The 22563-nt window shown below is 37.7% G+C and overlaps 1 protein-coding gene across 1 annotated transcript in view; it reads left to right on the top strand.

Moving 5' to 3' along the window:
- The first annotated feature begins 375 nt into the window (after positions 1 to 375).
- Positions 376 to 22563, top strand: part of TCF4 (transcription factor 4) — a 376786-nt gene continuing 354598 nt past the window's right edge. The window contains exons 1-2 of the mRNA XM_052660570.1: positions 376 to 492; positions 1142 to 1214. Of these exons, the coding sequence (XP_052516530.1) occupies positions 376 to 492; positions 1142 to 1214 (190 nt within the window). The remainder of the gene's footprint in view (positions 493 to 1141; positions 1215 to 22563) is intronic.

The raw sequence follows: 22563 nt of genomic DNA, 5'->3' as shown, positions 1-22563 counted from the left end.
TGTGTGTATATGCTGAGCACACATTCTTTAGAAATCCTTTAGACTTTGTAAATTTCGTAGTCGGGGAGATCAGCCCAAAGCAGAACTTAGACACTTGTGGAGTTTTACGGCTGAACTTGGTCCTTCTCCATCACTTTGTCTCCCTTCCCCAAACCAAGTCCCAAGCATGTCAGGGGAATTAATTCATTTTTAATGCCAAATGAGTTTGGTGTCAGATGCATTTGCAAAGCAAAATGAAAAGAATCCACAAAACACACAAAATCCAAACCGCCTTCTAAGTGGGGGGCTCTCTTTTCTTGTTGCTGCCGCCGCTGCTGCTGCTGCTGCTGCTGCTGCTGTTGTTGCTGCTGCTGCTCTTCTAGACCTTTTGGAGAAATGGCTTTCGGAAGTTTTGCCAGGAAATGTAGCCCTAGGCAGCTTTTAGCCCCCTTTCTGCTTGCTGCACTTTCTCCATTCCTTCCTTTGCTTTCTGCAGGCTCTGACTCAGGGAAGGTGCGCGTTATCCACTAGATAACGTCGAAGAAGAGGGAAACCAATTAGGGTCGAAATAAATGCTGGAGAGAGAGGGAGTGAAAGAGAGTGAGAGTGAGAGAGAGAGAGAGACAGAGAGAGAGAGGGGGAGAGAGTCTTGCTTCAAAATGCTCTCATGTTAGAGACGAAATGAGAATTTAGTGCAGGTGGCACTTTTATTTTTATCTGGGTTCACATATGACAGGCAAATCCTATACGGGATCGAAATGGACATTGCCACGTTTATGGCCAAGGTTTTCAATATAAAATAAACAACTTTTTTCTTCTCCTTTGTAAAACTCGTGTCTTCTAGAGAGCTTGCTGCCCTCCAAACTGAATCTTGTTAACATTATGGGGACTGTGCTGTGGTTTAAAATGTAGTACTGCCTAGCTCTGGCGATTTACTGAACCTGAGGAAAAAGAAAGAGCAGAGTGGTAAAGGGGTAGGGGGGTAAGAGTGATTGGTAATATTGTACCTGTTTTAGTTTTAAGTTGGATGGTGATGTATTTTACTAAAATGAACACTTAGCGTAAACTGTACATTATATAGTGAGAGTATGAAAGGTCTCAGATGATCTCTGAAGGCACGGATGTCTTCTTTTCAACAGTAATATTTCTTTGTTTCTTTTAGATGTTTTCACCTCCTGTGAGCAGTGGGAAAAATGGACCAACTTCTCTGGCGAGTGGACATTTTACTGGCTCAAGTATGTAAATTCTTTTCTTAGTGTGTAGTTAAATGTTCTTAGCTGTTTGTTCACTCATGGTATATTTTTGGCTCTGTTAAAGTGTTCTGCAAAAGTCATTGAAATTTTAGCCTGTAATGATATGGTTATTTCATTATCCATTAGTAGTATAACTTAGGCAAAAACGTTATCTTCTGCAAAATTAAAAGTTTTTTTTTTGAATCAAGAAAATTGCCTCAGAATTCTGTCACTTAATTTAAAAGCAATTTTCTAATATAGTTGTAATCAAACCTGTGAAGATAAGGCAGTATTAACATGGGGGAATAAATTAATGTTTCCTTACTGAAAATAGAGGGAAAAATCTAACTTTCATGAAAAGGGCAGATTCCTTGAAAATAATCAAGTTTTCTTGGAACTATGTATAATTAACCCTTTTTAAAAATGAGCACTTAATTTTGTAGATGAATGCTGCGTAGTAAACCATAGCTGTAAATAGATTCTTTCTAATCCAAGAGCTGAATATGAATTCATTTGTATTTAAAATATCCTTTTTGGTGCTAGAACTGTTTTTCTCCTCCTAAGTATTTACTTGTACAGTGAATTTTTGCTATGTTTAAAGTTACAAATTTGGAAGGACTTTTACATTTTATAAATGAAAGACCTTTGGCTGATGCTTTCAAAAGACGTTAGCGGTATTCACAAAGGCATCTGTGTGTGCAATGATTATCTGGTATCTAAGGAGGAGTTTTAATAGGGGACTCTCTGAAGGTCTCTTACTAAAAGTGAAAATATGCTATTCATTTAAAAAGTTATTTTTTGTCCAGTGAATTTCATATCAGAAGGAGGCATACATTGTTGCTTGCTGTCCTTTTAGGTTCAAGGCTTAGATCCATTTATGCCTGTTAAACAGCTATAGTATCTTAGGAGTTCTGGCAGTGGTACCTAATAGGACATTAGACAGAGTCCTGTTCTTAAGTCAGACTGGTAAATATTGACATCGTTTAGCTATGAGATATCAGTGGAATTGTCTGTTAGCTATTGAAGATAATTTCACATCTCTTAATATTCATTTGGTGCTGTAGCAATGAAAGAAACCTATTCATCTTTGTGATTTGTATAATTGGTATGTTTTTTCTAAAACTAATGGCTTTTAAAAGTTGCTCATTTCCAAATAAGTTACTTCTCCTTTTGCTGGCCCCATAAGTCTAAGGGAATTATCTCTAAAACTCGATTTATGAAATATGAGATGCCTCCTATACTTACATTTTATCTTTTTTGGGGGGAGTCTACTTTGATTAAAAGGACTCTTGACCACATGTTTGTGTTTTGACTGTCCTGGAACCTGTTATATTTCTAATTTGGGACTTACTTTTTTTTTGTTTGTTTTCATACTGTTTCTTCCACATTTCTATATTGTGTTCTCTACAGTTTTGAAGGAAAGATGAGTGCAAGTGTCTGTTGTAGGCAAATTAATTTTTCATGTTAGTATCAAAACTAACTTTATTTCTGACAGTAGTTTTCTTCAAGATTTTCCTTAAGAAAATGTGTATTCAGTTGAAATCTGAAAGTAGATTATGTCAGAAAGGCTCAGAGATAGACTGCTTTCAGAGGCAGTGCAAAAACACTCTTTTGTACTTTTTGTAAAAGCTGACACATTTGGAATAATTAAGTATATCAGTTTTGGTATGGTTTAATAAAGTAAGATTGATTTAGAAGCATGAAATTATGTTGTATTGAAAATACGACTGTGCATCTTGGTCCCTTTTCTGTGTTCGCATTTAAATGAAGTCTTTGCTGTGATGTTTAAGTGTTTACAGAGTATAGGCTGGATGAGTGTGAATATGTATTGATGAATTTTGGTAAGTGGTCATATATTGAAACTTACACAGTTCTTCAGACAGTATATCTGTATACGTAAACCTGTCTTATACAGACAGTAAATCTGTATAAGACAGAGACTTCATCGTTAATGAGATAGGTTGTGATATATCCAGTGAATATGTTGTGATTATTTTTAAGGTGTTGAACTTTAAGTGACTTTGTACCGGCCAAAGGTGTAGTTTTCAGGCCCATATGTTTACTTATAAAGGTAAAAAGTGTAGTGGCTATTTTGTTCTAGCAGCTAGATTGCAAATGCAGGGTATTCATCCAAAGCAGTATGATGGGGACTGTAATATACAGAGTACAGATTGGAGTGTTGATTTTTCTCATCTGGCCAAGACATAGTAAGTGGCTTTGTTTCTACTCAGTAACAAAGCTAAGTCCTCTTTTAAAGCACAACAAGTAAAAAAAAAAAAAAAATGAGGAAAACTGCATTTTGCCCCTTTCCTGAAAGGATGAACTAGAAAACTTTGGACTGAGAAATAATTTTCTAAATGTATATCCGGTTAATATCCATTGTCCCCAGCAAGGGTGCTCAGATATCATTTTCATGGGCAGCTTTGAAACCTGGGTCCAGGGGAAAAGAGATCCGAAGTGTAAGTGAACTGTTCATGTTGGGGTAAACCGCTCTTGCTTTCAAAGTGAGGCATGGTGATGTTTCAGGCTTCAAGTTCTCTGTAGCTGTGAGTTCCATTCATATATAGGACACTCCATCGTGATTTGCAGTATGAGAATGAAAATAAAGTGTGGCCATGTTGCCTTTAATCTTTCATTTCACAAACATGGTTTTCCCTACCACCTTAAGAAATGGTGAGGCTGCTAGGGAGAATGGAATGTAACCTGAGCTACAGCCTGACATTCCCAGGGAGCATTTTTCACATGAAAGGCTTTTGTCAACCCAGGAAAGGACCAGCCGTTTTTGTTTGATGTTTGCAGGTGTTCAGCAGAGAGCACTAAAACAATTCAGCCATGATAGTTCAGAGTGTGGATGACCTTAACAGGGAGAATTGGTGGGCTCTGGAATTATTTGTAAGAAATAGTTGAAATTTATATGGTGACTTTTATAAAGGGATTTCAGATCCATTATATCATTGATCTTAAAACAAGCTAACAGCATCCACATGCCTGGATGACTGGAAAATTATTCTCATTAAAAAGTAGGATGGCCAAGTTATCCAAAAGGGAAAAAAAATGCCTCTAGAATCTATAATTTATTGATGAATAGGGATTTATTTTCTAATATAACAAAAATGCAGTTTTATTTGGTCACCTTTGATTCCTTTATGAGCAAAAGAAAAACACACTAGCTTTGGCATCTTTTAAAAAGTGGTTTGAAAGTTGGGGCTCTGAAATTATCCATACTCAACAATAGCCCTGGTCACATCTGTTACAAGTATTTACACTTAGTCTGTGACGGATTCTGCATCTTTCTCCCTCAGTTTAAAAGTTGAGCCTTCCCCCCCTGTAACTGTTTAGTTCTACTTAGGTGTTCAGCATTTGTTAAAGGTGCCAAATGAATGGGTGTTTTAACAATTAACAGCAGCAATAAAACACCACATCCCTGTCATGGTCATTTCTGGAAGCGAAAAAATGTCTCTTGACATTCACACAAGTTTGTTCACCAGTATCCATGTGACATCCAAATAACACATCAGTTTAGAAAATTCAGTAAGAAAAAAATATCGATCCAGTGGGTCGTTTTGTATTGTAGAGAAGAGTCAAATGGCCAGCATCCTGAATTAATTTCCATCCGTACAGTTTGAGTTCATGGTTACAGTGTGAAAAAAAAATTGGTCTCCCCCAAAGGTATTTGTGGAGTAGAGTTATTTAATTGTGTGTGTGTGTGTGTGTGTGTGTCTGTTTTAAACAGCCTTACTATTACAGTGCAGTTCATAATGGTTGTGTGGCTTTTTGTAAAACGAAGAGTAAATAAACAGGTTAAAAAATAAGGAATGTGGTGTTAAACCCATTTCATTAGAATCATACAATTTTGGGGGTAGGATCCTCTTAGAAATACACAGCCCAGTGCCTTCATTGTACAGCCAAGGAAAACTGAGGCCCATGTTAAGAGGTTCTCAAGTATGTGTTCATTGCTATTCTAAAAAAACAAATTTTGATTTGCTGATTCTCTGTGGCCCTGCAGATCCTTTTATTGGAGTAACACTGGTTTCAGGACTCTGTGTTTTCTGTAATTTGTGTTGCATAACAGTGTCTCAGGATTTGTGTACTGATCTTTGTGCCTACAAATGCTTCTAAATGTATATGTGCCCTTTGACTGTTTTTTAAGGTTTGGAGCTGAATTTTGGATCGTTGATCATTCTGTTTTGCCTGATCTGGTCTGTGATTATTTGCAGGATGTTATTGAATAATAGGGTGTGGATGGGCATAATACTGATGGAATTAAAGTGCTTCTTACTATGCCAAGCAGTGTGCTATGCACTTTATACTCTTGTATTTTCTTTATCCTCACAAGAACCCAATGAGATGCCAGGATTACCATGCTCAATTCATAAATGAGGAAACCAAGATTCAGAGATGATAAACTACTTTCTTTCAAGGCAGCCAGGAATGAGTTAGATTCTAAACATAGGTCTGTCTGCCTAGTTTAGTGTCTTTTCAAAGACACACACACACACACACACACACACACACACACACAAGCACACACATGAGGCTTGGTGTACAATACTATTCCTGATCATTAGAATAGATAAACATTTAAAAAAAACATGTTTACACTAATGGTATAAGCCATGTCCATTATTTTTCCTGCTTTATTATCCAAATAAGCTAGCTTTGTAGTTTATGTTGGATTTCAATGTGACTTAGTATCTCTTTCATATTATTATTATTATATTTTTAACCAGGAAAATATAGTGGGTATTTTCAAAGTTGTGGCTTGGTTCTACTATAAATTAGCAATCTGCTTGGGTACCAGTAAAAATATTTTGTTTTCAGTTTTTATGAACCTAGTCAAACCCCAAGTTGAGGTAACCAAGCTTGCTCTGTTAATATCTAAAAAAATGCTTTCCTATCTTTAACTGTAAAAAAGTCTTACAGTTTCTTGTTAGATCTTTGAAACCTAATTTTCCAGAACAAAAATCTTGAATTCTATCTGCATCCCTAAAATAAGCAGCTTTGAAGTTAAGTTTTGATATGTCTATTACCAGACATGTGCTTAAAATGTTACATTTTCTAAATTCAGAAGGAAGAAGCAGTACTCTATTTGACACTGACTTAAGTAAATAAAATGCATTAAACAAGTGTAGGGATCCGAGATCTGTTGAGCCTGAAATGCTTAACATTTTTGACAGCATCAGCAAATTATCTTTACCCTACTATTGTAATGAGGAAATCACTTAAATAACAGATGAACAGCTAAGTCGCATAAACATATATAATAGAACTATGTAATGAAAGTTTATGCTGTTAATTGCTCGAATCTGTCTTAAATGCTTAGAATCATGGAGCAGTCAAGACTGTCATATAAACAGTTTTGTTTTGAGCTTAAAATTATTCCTTTTTGCTTTCATCTGCTATGATAAACAAAGTAATTTTGGAAGCTTTATAGATCAAACATTTACTCCTAATGGTAAACTGCATTTTATATTGGAAGTTTGCAACCTCGTCCAAGGCAGAGAGTTGAGTCCTGGTGGCCCCAGGCCTGTGATTTTCAACTTTTAGTATTATGATGCCATTTAGGTCTGTTCCCATAAGCCAAGATAACAGATCTGAAGTTGTCTAATAAGGAACATGGTGTGTTTTGAAATGTTCTTTGGTTTACAAGTCTGGAACCAAAATGTTCTTGGCCAGACTTTGAGAACCTATATCTGTATGTTGGGTAAGTCAGATTTTGCACAGACAGAGCATCCAAATGAAGCTAGGTAGGAACAGGAAAAAAAAAAATCCCCTCTTTTTTTTTTTTGTCTTTTATGACCTAATTTTTTATGACCAGGTGTTCTTCCAAGTCAACTGGATGGCGCTGAGTATTACGGAAAATAAAGTAAAGCATATCATAGGGTTTTTTTTTTCTTTCTTGGTTACCGGTTTCTTATTACTTTGAATAAAGTTTTCAAAATTGACCACCAAGTTTATTAGCTTACATGTGGGTTATCCATTTTCTAAATTTGTGAGCCCACTTAGACTCAGCAATAAAGTAGGCACATGAATTTAGGTGGGTCCTTTTGAACCATATGTCTCTTAATGCTTATGAGAGACCTAAGAGAAATAGCAATTTAATCTTTAGAGAAGATTGATTAATACGTTTTATATGTTATATATATATTTTTTATATCAGGCTCAAAGGAATAGCAAAAGTATTGGAAAGCTTGTCATATTTACTTTCATTTCAGCAATAAATAAAGGCCCAGTTAATCAGCATATCAAATACCCAGGTGTGTTTAGAGTCAGTTTATATGGATGAATTTCAGGGCTGTAAGAAAGTATTTTATTTAAAGGTGCAGCCACTTGATTGTTCAAATGGCTGCTTTTGTACTTCTGTGTGACAATTAACATTTAATGAATGACTTTCTAAACTGCCATTGGTGGTAATTACTATATGTGGTTTATTAACTGCAATCCATTGTTGGATGTGCCTGTATTGATTTGTTTTGCAAACAACCCTTCACACGTTCAGCACTATTTGTACATGACTTTTTAAAGAACCTGTTTCGTTTGCTGACACTGATATTGCCCCTAAATTTTTAGCTGACAAATGCCTCTTCGATGGTAATGATTTTTGATTAAATTAAAAGTTCATCTTTTCAGCTATACAGATTTTGCACTTTGATCCTCAAGGAATCCCAAAGAAATTACGCAATATTTTTTTTTAAGTAAAAGACTTATAGAAATTTAGACTTATCAGGAGAGTTTAGAGATGGTCTATGATTTTTTTTAAATAAAGAGCCAAGGTTTGGGAGGGTTAAATATCTTTTGCTCAAATCATACAGTTGGTTATGGGCTGTAATAGGACACAAATGCAGATGTCCTGACCCGCTGGTCAGGGACCCCATGCTGCTTTTAATTAAGATTTGGACTCAATTTGTTGGTACCAACTGTATGTTTCTTAAAAGGAGGGAAACTTCTATGATCTTCCATTTCTGAAAAATAATAAAAGTTCAGATCGTGAGAGATGGCCCTTGTAATCCAGGTCACTTGTCTTCACCTGCTCTAATTTGGCTAAGGCAGTTGACGAATAACTGTTAAAATGTATTGTGTTATTAAAAATAACAAAGTAAGACCCCTGATTAAATATCAGGGCTGTAATTTAATCTTGGGGGTTCTGGCACTGTTCATAAACCATTTGGCTTTTTTCTGTAACAGATGACGTCACAATACAGCTTGATTGAATTATGACCCTGGGTTGCAGGAGCACCTGCTTATGCCTCTTGACTTCATAGCATGTCAGCATTTCCATTAATTTTTTTCTTCTCTGACATTTTTAAGTTCGAATAGTTAAACGAGACTGATGGTTGGCATATAAACTTTCAGGCCCCTGGGAAAAGACTGTTTTCCCAATAAAACAGAGAAGGTGGTGACAAAGCCCCATTACAGAATACCTTTTAGAATGTTCTTCCTTGCTTTAATCTTCCATTAATTTAAACATTCCCTTTTGGGGTGCTTAGCTGAATTGCAAGGCATCCAAATGGAAGGTTTTGAATCTCAGATCGCTCAAGTCAAGACTTAACTACAAGGCATTTCGAGGACTTTAAACTAGGGAAAGACCTAGCTTCTGTGAAGGAAGATATTGAAATGACAGCTCTAGGCCCTCTACTTTTCATCTTGTGTAAAATACTGACGAGCAGGTTGTGGAAAGGATGCACATTTGCATATCTTGTCAGTAATTACTTTTATTTCTACTTAAGATGGATAAAAATGGATAATGAATGGTTTCAAAAGTTCTGTTTTTTGTGTGTGTGTGTGTCATTATCTGGAGATTCATAGCATAGCATCAATTTAGCCCCTCACATTTTAACATAGTGTTGTAAGATGTTGGTTGTGTCCATCTAGCCAGTTAGTTTTTATCTCCCCATCATAATTCTTACTGATGGCTTATCTAATATATCTTTTTAGTACATGCTATGCATACATCCCCTGTGTTCGCAATTATAGGACCTAGAGGGCTTTGTGGGAGCAAGATCCTACCCTGAGAGGGATATAATAATGAAGATTTCATGGGCAAATAGAGTATGATTCTTGAAAGAAGAGATTTTTTGACCTGGGGATGTTGGGGAGGATTTTATGTCAGGATCACTGTGAACCAGGCATAGAGGAGATCCATTGCGAAGGCTGGATGGAAGAGAGCAGATTCTTCAGCTCAACAGTGGACTCAGTTGTGGTCTAGGCATCTGCACCACCTCCAGACAGACATTCCTGTCTTGAATGCCCCCTTTATTTTTCCTTTTCTGATTTTGTGATTTCCTTTCCAGATAATCCAGTTCCTTCCCCATATGTATATATTTTTAATGGCAGTGGCAGCATGGAAATCAAGATTTTGATAGTCCCAATTTCAAACTCTTCCTGTTATATCATTCAGCAGTGGAAATTTTAAGCTAATTTGGAGAAAGTAGTTTCTTTAACTGAATTCTGGCAATCTAGCTTCTTTTGCCATGTTTGCTGTTAAATAGCTGCTTCATATTGGCAAAGTGATAGACCCTCAAAGCCTGCATCTTCAAGCTGGAAAAATAAAGTGAAACTCTCCATTACACTTCAAGAGGGGTTTTATACTGTAGTTAAAAATATTTCCCAATTGCAGAACATCAGCATTATAATTTTATTATCCTCACTGGCCATTACTGGTGCTGTGGCCCTTGGTTCAGAAGCTAGCAGGGAAATGTGCTGGTTATAATTGCCATATAATACATTTGGAAATGCATTTAAAACACAGTCTCAAAGATATTGTGATCATAGCCGAAACCCATATAATGTTTGTAAAAACATTATGGAGTGGCCAGATACACCTCTGAATAAAATGGGTCAAAATTACATCCCACATAGGAAAAACATGTAAACATCACCCTCTCCTTGAGTGTTGGGTAGTTCAGATTAAAATGTCCTTCTCTCTGTGACCTCCAAGTGTTTCAGTGTAACACACGATTCCAGTTTCCAGTTTAAGCCCAGAACTCAAGTTCTAGTTGAAATTGGCATAGGAAGAATTTATTAATGAATGACTGTATTTGCTATAGAATATAAACAAGATTTTTATGACAAAGAGAATGTTCTAGACCTAATTTACTCATTAAAGTCAGTTCCAAACTTATGTCTTCCTCAAACTTAGTCTTCACTTTCGAACATAGGGATTCATGTTGGGAATATTTTGCAACCCTATGCCTTAAAACTCAGAGAAAAGCTTTTGGTCATCAGCTGGGTAATTATGTTTCAAGATTGAATCTACAGTTTCATACATAACCCAGTTTTGCAATTTGGAAGGGAAGACTGAACAATGTAATTTCAATCCTTGTTCAAATAATTGTTCTTTGCTGTGTACCTTCTAGAGCTTCATTGTGTACTAACTGGTATCCCAAACCATGGAATGCTGTTCTGTTCTTTTGTGGGTGCTGTGAATCTTCATTTAGTTTCTAGTTTTCTTTTGATATTTAATTTCTCCTTGATCTTGTTAGCCTCTTCTTATTCTTTCATTTCCCTTTCAGCCCATGTGGAACTGTTTCTCTTTTACATGGGTGTACATTTTGCAGTGTCCCACTTTACTATCCCTAGTAATTTTGGTAGAATTGGATCAGGTGAGAAGTAGTCCACTAGTACTTTAAATAATTCTACTTAAACAAAATCCATTATTGTTGAAGGTTTGTTTAAAGAATGTCGAAAGCTTCAGAAAAATGAATGACTATGTATAGTTTTTTTGTTTTTTTTTTTTGCAGTGTGAATATGTTTCACTGAAATAGCAAGAGAATTACCAAGAATGGTTAACTTTGATTTACTCGCTTGTTCACTCATTCAGTAAATTTTTTTTTGAGAGCTAAGATTCAAATTGCAGTGTGAGGTACTATGGTGATATAAAGAAGGAAATATTTCAGTGCCAGTATTGCAGTTGGAGCATGGTACTGCTTGCTGTCTTTGGGTGTAAGTTCTATATTGACTCAGTAAGAAAGTGCTTTTCAAATAAGTGATGTCAAAGTGTGGAAGCAGACTTCTTCCAAGGATACTTTCAAATAAACTAAGTACAGACTAACTGAAAGATTGAAATCCTATTTACATGGGTACTACATGAGTATAAAGGTAGGGGATGGATTTGAATGATTATGGAATTTAGACTTTGAAGAGCATTATGAATGTCTTCTCAAATTTGGTACCAAAGACTTGTTAGAAGGCAGTGATAATTATACCCCATATATTTTTGTTGTGGTTTTTTTTGGGGGGGGAGTGGAAATGAGATACCAGGTTTGTAAATTGTACTCATTTAATTCAAGGGCACTAGATACACTTTTATTCCCACACTTGAATATTTTTGATGTTTGTTTTAGAGTTGATATGCAAGAAGTTATTGATTTACTTTTTTTTGTTTGTTTTTTATTTTTTTAATTTTAAAATCTTTAATTCTTACATGTGTTCCCAAACATGAACCCCCCTCCCACCTCCCTCCCCATAACATCTCTGTGGGTCATCCCCATGCACCAGCCCCAAGCATGCTGTATCCTGCGTCAGACATAGACTGGCGATTCAATTCTTACATGATAGTGTACATGTTAGAATGCCATTCTCCCAAATCATCCCACCCTCTCCCTCTCCCTCTGAGTCCAAAAGTCCGTTATACACATCTGTGTCTTTTTTCCTGTCTTGCATTGATTTACTTTTAAAGTTAAAAAAAAATTAAGCATCTACCATGTAGCAGGTACTATACTGGGTGCTAGATATAAAATAATAAACAGTTCAGTTCAGTTCAGTCGCTTAGTCGTGTCCGAGTCTTTGCAACCCCATGAATCGCAGCATGCCAGGCCTCCCTGTCCATTACCAACTCCCGGAGTTCACTCAGAGCCACCTCATCCTGGGTCGTCCCCTTCTCCTCCTGCCCCTAATCCCTCCCAGCATCAGAGTCTTTTCCAATGAGTCAACTCTTCGCATGAGGTGGCCAAAGTACTGGAGCTTCAGCTTTAGCATCATTCCTTCTGAAGAAATCCCAGGCCTGATCTCCTTCAGAATGGACTGGTTGGATCTCCTTGCAGTCCAAGGGACTCTCAAGAGTCTTCTCCAACACCACAGTTCAAAAGCATCGATTCTTTGGGGCTCAGCCTTCTTCACAGTCCAACTCTCACATCCATACATGACCACAGGAAAAACCATAGCCTTAACTAGACGGACCTTAGTCAGCAAAGTAATGTCTCTGCTTTTGAATATGCTATCTAGGTTGGTCATAACTTTTCCTCCAAGGAGTAAGCACCATCTGCAGTGATTTTGGAGCCCCAAAAATAAAGTCTGACACTGTTTCTACTGTTTCCCCATCTATTTCCCATGAAGTGATGGGACCGGATGCCATGATCTTCGTTTTCTGAATATTGAGCTTTAAGCCAACTTTCTCACTCTCCACTTTCACTTTCATCAAGAGGCGTTTTAGTTCCTCTTCACTTCCTGCCATAAGGGTGGTGTCATCTGCATATCTGAGATTATTGATATTTCTGCTGGCAATTTTGATTCCAGCTTATGTTTCTTCCAGTCCAGCGTTTCTCATGATGTACTCTGCATAGAAGTTAAATAAGCAGGGTAACAATATACAGCCTTGACGTACTCCTTTTCCTATTTGGAACCAGTCTGTTGTTCCATGTCCAGTTCTAACTGTTTCTTCCTGACCTGCATACAGACGGGTATATTTCTGTATTGGCTGAATGTGGGAAACATTCACTGAATAACCAAGCAAAGAAAGGAGAGGTGTGAGGCATCAGAGGAGTTTGTGATAGGATGTCTGACCTAGCAATCAGGAGAAGCTTCCTGAAGCTGGCACACCTGAACTGAGGTCTGAGAGGAAGGGCGGGGTACATGGGCGAAGTGGACTGGGGACCAGCAGGGCCTGGTGTTTGGGGAGGGGTTAGAGCTGGGTTAGAGGTGAGGCTCGAGAGGTGGAAGGTAGGGGCCAGATGATGCCAGGCAGGAAGATCGGGAGACTTTGCAATTTCCTCCCATCAGCTTTGTGCCTGGGAGACCTCTGGCTGCAGCCTGGAAAATGCACCGCAGGGGCAGTCAGTGTTGGTGGCCCGAACCGTGTGTGGTGAGGTTTTTTCAGAAACCCAGGTGAGAGATGAGGTTGTTAGGCCTCCAGTGTGGGTGGTGAAGATGGAGAATGGGTTGTAGATCTTACTTGGAACGTGTAACTTTAGTCCACTGGGGAGCATTCACAGTAGCATTTGCGTGTGTGTGTGTCTGCGCACGCGTGAGAAACTTTTTATAACCTGAATACTTGAAAATTGACTATACATCTTCTAATGGAAACACTGAGACCTCATTCAGCTACCACGTGCTGTTGACTGCCTTTTTTGCACCCAGACACCACAGAAGTGTTTTTTATTTTCTGATAAAAGTGGAAGATGGATTTTGCAGTTCTGTGTGAGAGGGTGCAGAGGTGGGAGTGGGAGAAAGAGACCAAAGGGACTCTTCTTATTTAATGGTTTTCAGTAATTACACACTAGTTAGGCTTCTGCTAGCTCAGGTTCTGATTGTTCAGTCACTCAGTTGTGTCCGACTCTCTGCGACCCCATGGGCTGCAGCACACCAGGCTTCCCTGTCCTTCACCGTCTCCCCGAGTTTGCTCAAACTCATGTCTGTTGAGTCGGTGATGCCATCCAACCATCTCATCCTCTGTCGCCTCCTTCTCTTCCTGCCTTCAATCTTTCCCAGCATCAGGGGCTTTTCTAACAAGTCAACTCTTTGCATAAGATGGCCGAAGTTTTGGAGCTTCAGCTTCAGCATCAGTCCATCCAACGAATATTCAGGACTGGTTTCCTTTAGGCTTGACTGGTTTGATGGTTCATTTCAACTTGTGGAATTGAGTCCATCGCACACTTGGGGGTCAGGTATTAGCACATCACCACGATGTTGCTGAGCATCTTTGGTGAACGCTAGGATGGTGGTCAGATTTGGACCATATTCCATCTGCGATGCAAATGCTGTTTACCTGCTTGTATTTTGTCTGAGGCAGCCATGGGGAAAATCGTCTGGTGGCTTTGGATTAGCCACGGAATGAAGCTGTCCCCGCTGAGAGCTCCTGGTGAACGTTCCCACTAACCCTTTCCCTCTGACCATCTCACTCCTTCTCTGCCTGCCTCCCTTCGTTTTCTCATGAATGTGATGCTTCACACTTGGAAGTCTCCTCTCAGCCCGCCAAGTTTGTTAGTCCGTTAGGAAAGCCCTCACCCTTCTTGTGGTATGTTCACGGTTCAAAGTGAAGGAAGAAAATAGTCTTTTTTCCCCCTCCTTCTCTCTTTCCATCTTTGCTTCGGGCCCAGCTGGTTAGAGCACGGGGGAATGGGTGACTATAGGCTGGACCCTGATGGCCACGCCAGTGAGTGATTCTTGGCCGCGCGACCCCCGGGCTCTGCGTGTGCTTCTTAAGAAGGGTGCTGAAGTGACAGCAGTGAGGTCCGGGACCCTCTGCGCTGAGCGGGAAGCTCCTTAACACACGTGCCTGGAGCTGGCGAGTCAGTGGGTGGTGCTGATGCAAGTGGACAACATTCACGTTTGGTTCCTGCCTCCTGGGGAACTCCCATCAGCATCTAGGCATACCTTCGTAACTCTCAGTTTAAAAGAAAAACGAAATACAGTTACCTTCCTTTTGGCGCGAGGAGGGCACACAGGGTGCTTCCGCAGTTATTGGCAGCACTTTATTATTATTTTTTTGGAAAGAAAAATTGTAGAATGTTGTGGTTGACCCCTCTGTGCTCCTAATATTTCATAATCGGAAAGACAACAAAACCCTAATGAGCCAAACACCAACTCTCCCTCTTCCTCTCTCCACTGACCAGCCCTCTTTCACAGCAAGAGTTTGTTGACTGTTGTCTACACTGGCAGCTTCTGTATCCTTCCCTTGCATACGCTTTTCATAAGCCTTACCCCAACCAGGTATTCCAGACACATTTTACCTTGTGATGTTGGACACCTGCAGAATAATACACGTAGTGTATGTGAACTACGAAGCTAAATGATGGCGTGAGGAAGACCTGGGGACTTACCACTCACTGTCAGAACTGGAGCATCATCAGAACCTTGTGGGTTTCCTCCTTATCCGCCTTCCCCCATCTTTCTTGCCAGAGGTAAATATTCTGTCTCTTTTTAGAGTAGCTTAATGACATGTCTGCGTATCCCTAAGCAACGTGATGTTGGGCTTTGCTTGATGGAGGGTTAGAAATGTGGTGTCTGTCCGGTGCTGCCGCGTCCCTCTCGCCCTTTTCCCTTGGTGTCCTGTGTTTCCCGTCTGTCCATGTTGCTGTGTGTGGCCTTAGTGCATTTCCATTGCTGGTGAATGTGCCTCAGTTTATTTCTGTATGGTCCGGTTCGTGAACCTTTGGATTGGTTCCCATTTTTTGAGACTGCATATTTTCCTAAACACCTCTTGATGCGCGCTTGGTCATCTCTTTTGCTGTCTTGGATATCCGTGAGTAAAACTCCTAGGTTACAGAGTCATGCAGATGTTCAGATAGCACCAAATTGTTTTCCAGAGCTGTTACCAATTTACACACCCACCCACAGCATAAAAGCTTATTATGGGTACATATTGTTGTCCACTTTCAGTATTTTCAGACTTCCTAATTTGTATCAGTGTGTGTGTGTGTGTGTGTGTGTGTGTCACTCAGTTGTGTCTAGCTCTTGGCGACTCCATGGACTGTAGCTCACCAGGCTCCTGTGTCCATGGGATTTTCCAGGCAAGAATACTGGTGTGGGTTGCCATTTCTTTCTCCATGGGATCTTCCCAACCCGGGGGTTGAACCCAGATCTCCTGCATGACAGGTAGATTCTTCACAGTTTGAGCCACCAGGGAAGCCTGTTATATCAATCTAGGGGTTATAAAATAGAAAATGTATCTCACTATGGTCTTAACTTGCATTTCCTTGATACTTAATGAAGTTAAACATCTTAAATGTATTTATTTATCATTCATGTTTGTTCTATAGAATCTTCCCTCCTCAGTTTTCCATTGACTTGTTTTTTTTTTTCTTATTGATTCATGGGTGTTCTTGATATATATGTGGATATAATTCTTTCTCAGTCATGCATGCTGCAAATACTTTCCCTTATTTTATGACCTGTCTTTTTACACTCCCTGTGGTATTTTTTGATGAACATAAGGCCTTACATTTAATGTAGCCATTTTTTTCCTTTACCTTTTCATGTTTTGTGTCATGGTTGGAAAATCCATTTCTGCCTCAGGGTCATAAAGGTATTCTTTTATATGTTTCTTCAAGAAAGGATTTCATAGTTTCGACACCCACATTTAAGTTTCTAATACAGTTGGGATAGATTTTGTAGAGGGGCAAGTAGGGCTTTTAATTCTGCTTTTTCTTAAATATCTTGATAGACATTTGTTCTAGAATCATTTATTGAGAAGTCTGTCCTTTCTGTAGGCTTCCACAGTGCTGTTTCTGCAATACTGAAAGTTTCTGTGTTTGTAAGGGTTTTTCATTCTGAGTCCTTTTTTTTCTGATCTTTCGGTCAATTTGTCTACCCATCCCCCAGTGCCATTTTGTAATAAGTTTCATGCCACATTTTGGTATGTGGTAGTAAGGTCTTTTCTCTTCTTCTCATCCTATGTGTACCTTTCACTTTTAGCTATTTGGAGGCCTGTCTTCTTCCACAGAAATTTAAAAGTTAAGTTTGCCAAGGTCTTTCATAAGCCTCTTAGGAATTTTGTTTATGTTGCATGAGATCTAATGATCAGTGGGGAAAAACTGATGTATTTTTAAGGATGATTATCTGCAGTCATGTATCTCTTCAGTTCTTTAGGTCTTCTTTGATATCTCAAAGTTTTATAATTTTTTTCATGAGGTCATGTATATCATTTGATGACATTCTTCAGTACCTTATTTTTACTGCTATTGATAATGGTATTTTCTTTTAAATTAAATAGTCAAATTGTTCCATATATTTAATATATACATATACACATACATACATACACACACACATATGTGTGTGTGTGTAATTGATCTTTGGGTATTGATTTCATAGTTAGCCATATTGCTAAATTCTCTTACTGATTCTAAAATTCTCTATGTGCTTTCATTACACTTTTTTGTATATTCATATTGTGTGTGAATAATGAAAGTTGTTTTTCTTTTCATACCCCTTGCAAACAGATGTATCTGTTTTAGTTTGTTCTCTTTTTCTTTTCTTGTCTTACTGTGCTACCTAGGACCTCAAGTTCATTCTTGAATACAGATAGCAGTATTAGGTATCCTTGTCTTTTCCCTGATTTTCACTGTTGACATTGATGATGGTATATATTTCATTAAGGAGTGTCATTCTATGTATATCTTGCTTAGAGTTTGTGAGTGGTGGTGTTTCTATAAATTTTTTTCTATACATACTTAAATTAGGACTTAAAAAATCTCCTTCAATCTGTTAATATTGTGAGTGATATTTATATTTTTCCGTATGGTACATGCCCTTTGGATTCTGGGGATTTGTTAGTGTGATTGATGTGTTTTTATTACTCTTTTAAAAGTAATATCCTGCACTCCGTTTTCTGTTTTCTTTAGTATCTTGCATCTGTGCTTATAACTAAGATTGATATATAATATTTCTTCTCTTACTGCCCGTATCTGGTTTTAGCTCCAAGGTTATACTGACCTGTAAACTGAATACAACAGTATTTTCATTCTGTCACCACTTGTAGAGTGTGTATGAGTCTCAACTAATCTGTTCCTTGAAATTAGGCAAAACTTGTCTGTGTAACAATCTGAGCCTCATGTGAGAAGATTTTAAAGCACTGATAGAATTTTCAAATATTTAAATATTGAGAATGAGAATTTTACTTTCTTTTTCAGTAGTTTTAAAATTATATATTTGAATAAAATTATATACATGATGGATTTAATATTTCACATTTCGTATAAATTTTAAATAGATTGCCTTAAAGTTGTGTATGGTATTCTCTAATTACTTTTCTAATCTCTACTGATTCTATAACTAAGTTTCATTTTTCACTCCTAATTTTTTTGTATGGTTTCCTCTATCAGGATCACTAGACGTTTTTCTTATGTATTAGTCTTTACAAAAAGAATCAGCTTTTGGCCTTGTGGATTATTTGTGTGTGTGTGTTTTCCTGCTTCATTACTTTTTAATCTTTATTATTGCCAGCTTTTTATTTGTTTTGGGTTTATTCTGATTTTTTTTTAACTTCTTAAGTTCACCACTTAGCTCATTGCTATTTTTTTTAATCTAAGAACTTAAGGCTATAAAATGCCCTTTAAGTATTGCTGTTAATATATATTCTATAGGTTTTAGTATGTAACGTGTTCCATTATATGTTATTTGTAAGTATTTGAAATCATTTTCTTCTTTGATTCTTGCACTATTTATTGATGCCTTGAAAATTTTACAAATGAACGTGTTATTTATCTTTTTATTATTGACTTTGAATGTAATTTAATTGTTGTCAGAGAACTGTTCTATGTGACAACAGTTCTTTGGTTCTTGTGAGACTTGCTTTATTGTCAGTTTTAATTAATCAGTTTTCATAAGTGTTCCACTGTGTGCTTGGGAAGATTGTATTCTTTTATTATTGAGTTGAAGGATTTATGTGTCCAGAAATTTAAGCTTGTTAATTGTGCCTTAAAATTGTCTATACCTTACAAAAGTTTTTTTTTTTTTTTTTTTCGGTCTGCCTAACATTTTGTCATTAAGAGAAGTGGATGGAAATAATCCTCTATCATGGTGATGTTGCACATTCTCCCTGTGTTTCTGTTTTGGCTTTGTACATATTGAAATTGTATGCATTCAAGTTTAGAATGACTAGGTCTTCATGGTTAATTAAACACTTTGTTCACTTTATATGTGGTCACCCTCTTTCTACCATTTTGTCTTATCATCTATTTGGTCTGTTATTAGTGTAGTTATCTCACTTTTTTTCCACTAATATTCATCTAGTGTATCTATTTTTAACCTTTTATTTTCAACCCATCCTAGATGGCATGTTTTAAGTATTCCTGCTACAGATGAATTTTAATTTCAGTCTAATCAGATATCAAATGACCTAAGTCCATTACTTTTTTGTATATTTTGCTTTATGCCTCTTACGAAGACGACGCTGTGAATATGCCTATTGGAATTGTGTGATGTAGTAGCTCTGTGATTAATGTCATCTAAATCTTGAATTTTGATTTGTATTGCTTCTTATACATTTCTTTTTTTCTCTTATTCCTTTTAAAGTATAGCTAGTTAGTATTTCATTTTTTTACTTCATTTTGCCCTCTCATTGTTTGAAAAAATTTTTTTAATGATTCCTTTAGATTTTACTGTGCATAGTTATCTGACAGAGTCTAAAGTTTATAATCTTAACTCTCCTTTGAAACAGTTTCAGCACCACAGAATCCTGTTCTTCATATCACTCTCATCTACTTAGAGTACTTTTGTTCGGAACTTTAAAATATTTCCTGCAAATTAGATATTATTCTTATCTAAGCGTTATAGACAGTGTTTAGATTTACTTGTTTAGTAATTTCTTTGCTCAATACTTTTTGGCTTCTTTGGCCTTGGTGGGGTCATTTTATTTGGTGAAATATATCCTTTAGAAGTTTTTTGATATAGGAATGTTAGAGCCCAAGTCTTGTACTCTTGTTTATCCAGAGTGTCCTTATTCTTGTTCTTGAAAGATCGTTTTGTAGGGCACAGATTTTCAGGTTGACATTGTTTTCTTTTTTTCATTACTTGGATGATTTTATTCTAATACCTTCTGAATTCCATTGGGGTTCTTGGGACCTCTGCTGTCTATTCAGTTGCCTTTCTTTTCTGGACAGCTGTCTTTTTCCACAGCTTTCCTTTCTCATTTTCATATTTAGCCATTTAGTAATGCTATTTCATTAAACTTCTCAGCAGTTTTTAAGAGAAAATTCATTTATTTTTGTTGGAAATTCAGTGTCTCTATCACTTTCTTCTCGTGGTTGGTTGGTTGGTTGGTTTTCTGCCTCCCTTTTGCTGACTGCTCTTCTGTCTGAACTGTAAATTGAGTCCCTTGAGGGTCTTAACTGGACCCTCTTTTCCTTTTCTGCTGAGAGGCAGTATGGTGCAGTGCCTCAATCTGGAATTATATTGGGTTGGTTATCATCTGGTTATTAGCAGCATTTTCATATTGTAAAGTGGGTAAAAACAGGATAGTTGGGAGAATTCAGTAAGATAATACCATGCCCTTGACCCATATCCAGTACACAGTAGCCAGTTGATGTACGTTTCCTTTGATTCTCATGTGTATTTTCTTCCTGAATCATCTTTGTTTCTAAGATACCAGCTCTCATATATATTGCTGTAGTATCATTTGTGTTTCTCAGTGTCAGTTTGTAGAGTCAGCCGTCTATTTTATTTGATTTCCTCCTCTGCCCTTAATATACGTCTGTCTTACTTCTGTATCTTAGGAATGGCACTCCCATGCACCTAGGTGATTAAACTGAGATCTGAACACACTGGCCCCTTTATCTCTCCCCATCTAATCATCATAGAGTTCTGCTTACCACCTCTACTTTGACCAGTTGAAGTGAAGGACTGTCATTTCTTGCCTGGTATACTCTAGGAGCCTCCTGACTGTATTTCCACTTCTTCCTTGAATCTATGGAAGCAGCCAAGGTGAGTTTTTAAAAAATGCCAAACAAAATATTTCATCTCCCATCTTCAGTATTTTGCACTGTTATAAACACTTTCAGTGTTATAGACTAACTTTTGTACTTTTCAACATATCCTAGACATGTCTGTCCAGCCTCATTTGGATCTTGTTTCCTATTGCACTCTGTATTTAAAATACATCGAATTTCTTTTAGGTTTTGGAGTTTGACAAGCTTTTCCTTGATTCAGGACCTTTGCACATGCTCTGGAGAACCTTTGCTCTCATGCGTTACCTGACTAACTGCATTCAGACTTTATCTGAAAGACTATTTTCTCAGAGAGGCTTTCTTTGATCTGCTAATTTAAGTTAAAATTTATTTTTATTCAGTAAATTCTAGATTTGATTAATAAGTGATTCAATAATCATATATATGTATTAAAATTTGAATTTACTAGTTAAAGGAGTGATAGTTCTATGAGATCATGTTCATTTTAAGTTTAGTCATAGTACTGTCATTGGAAACCACTAAACTTTTTTGTGTGTATTTATCAGATTTTCAGAGTCACGTAAATTTCTAATGTGTCCGTGCTAAGCTGCTTCAGTTGTGTTCAACTCTTTGCGACCCTGTGGACCCTAACCCACCTGGCTCTTGTGTCCATGGGACTTCCCAGGCTAGAATACTGGAGTGGGTTGCCATGCCTGTCTGCAGGGCATCTTCTCACCTGGGGACTGAACCCGAGTCTGTTGCACCTCCTGCGTTGGCAGGCAGGTTCTTTACCATGAGTGCCATCTTTGAAGCCCCGAATTTCTCATGACTGTAACATTTTTCTGGCAAATTCACATATATTTTGCATGTAGATAAAATATCAGCCCAGATTCGGGATGGGAGGATTCACACTCACTGAGGCACTGTTATGTCACTGTCTTGTGTAAAGCCGTGAAAGCAAACCACTAAGGAAGAAACCGACTCAGAGAATCCCCTGCGTGTTGTCCAAGGCCTTAGAGGTAGGGAGAGGGGAAACCTTGGTTTAGTCCAGGTATTGGAACTGTAAGAGGAGAGATTTTGCACCTCTGCGTTATTTCTTCTCTTGGCAGACTTCTAAACAATTTCTGTAATGAGCAGAGGTTGCAGTGTTCTTTTTTTTAAAATATAGTTTTATTTAATTGGAGGTTAATTACTTTACAATATTGTATTGGTTTTGCCATACATCAACATGAATCCACCACAGGTATACATGTGTTCCCCATCCTGAACCCCCTTCCCTCCTCCCTCCCCGTACCATCCCTCTGGGTTGTCCCAGTGTACCAGCCCCAAGGATCCAGTATCATGCGTCAAACCTGGATTGGTGATTCGTTTCATATATGATATTATACATGTTTCAATGCCATTCTCCCAAATCATCCCACCTTCTCTCTCTCCCACAGAGTCCAAAAGCCTGTTCTATACATCTGTGTTTCTTTGGTTACAATGTTCTCACACATGTATCCCTTCACATAATATGTACATCAGGTTCTGGAGGGAGCATGACATTTTCAACATTTCATTATGGATCAAGCTTTTTATTCACTAACTCTTTTATTCCCCAGAGCATCCCTCTGATGTCTTTGAGTGTACAGCTGATGAAAATTAAACAAGAACAATTAAGTGAGTTCTCTGAGAAGTGACATGGTGGAATATTGAATTATCGTTGAATATTTTTTATTAGCTAGAGAAGGAGAGAACATAGAAACTTTTAA

The sequence above is a fragment of the Budorcas taxicolor genome, chromosome 22, assembly GCF_023091745.1.
Source record: "Budorcas taxicolor isolate Tak-1 chromosome 22, Takin1.1, whole genome shotgun sequence".
NCBI classification, from domain to species: domain Eukaryota; kingdom Metazoa; phylum Chordata; class Mammalia; order Artiodactyla; family Bovidae; genus Budorcas; species Budorcas taxicolor.
Note: the sequence above shows the minus strand (reverse complement) of the source record. Positions and strands in the feature narration are given on the sequence as shown.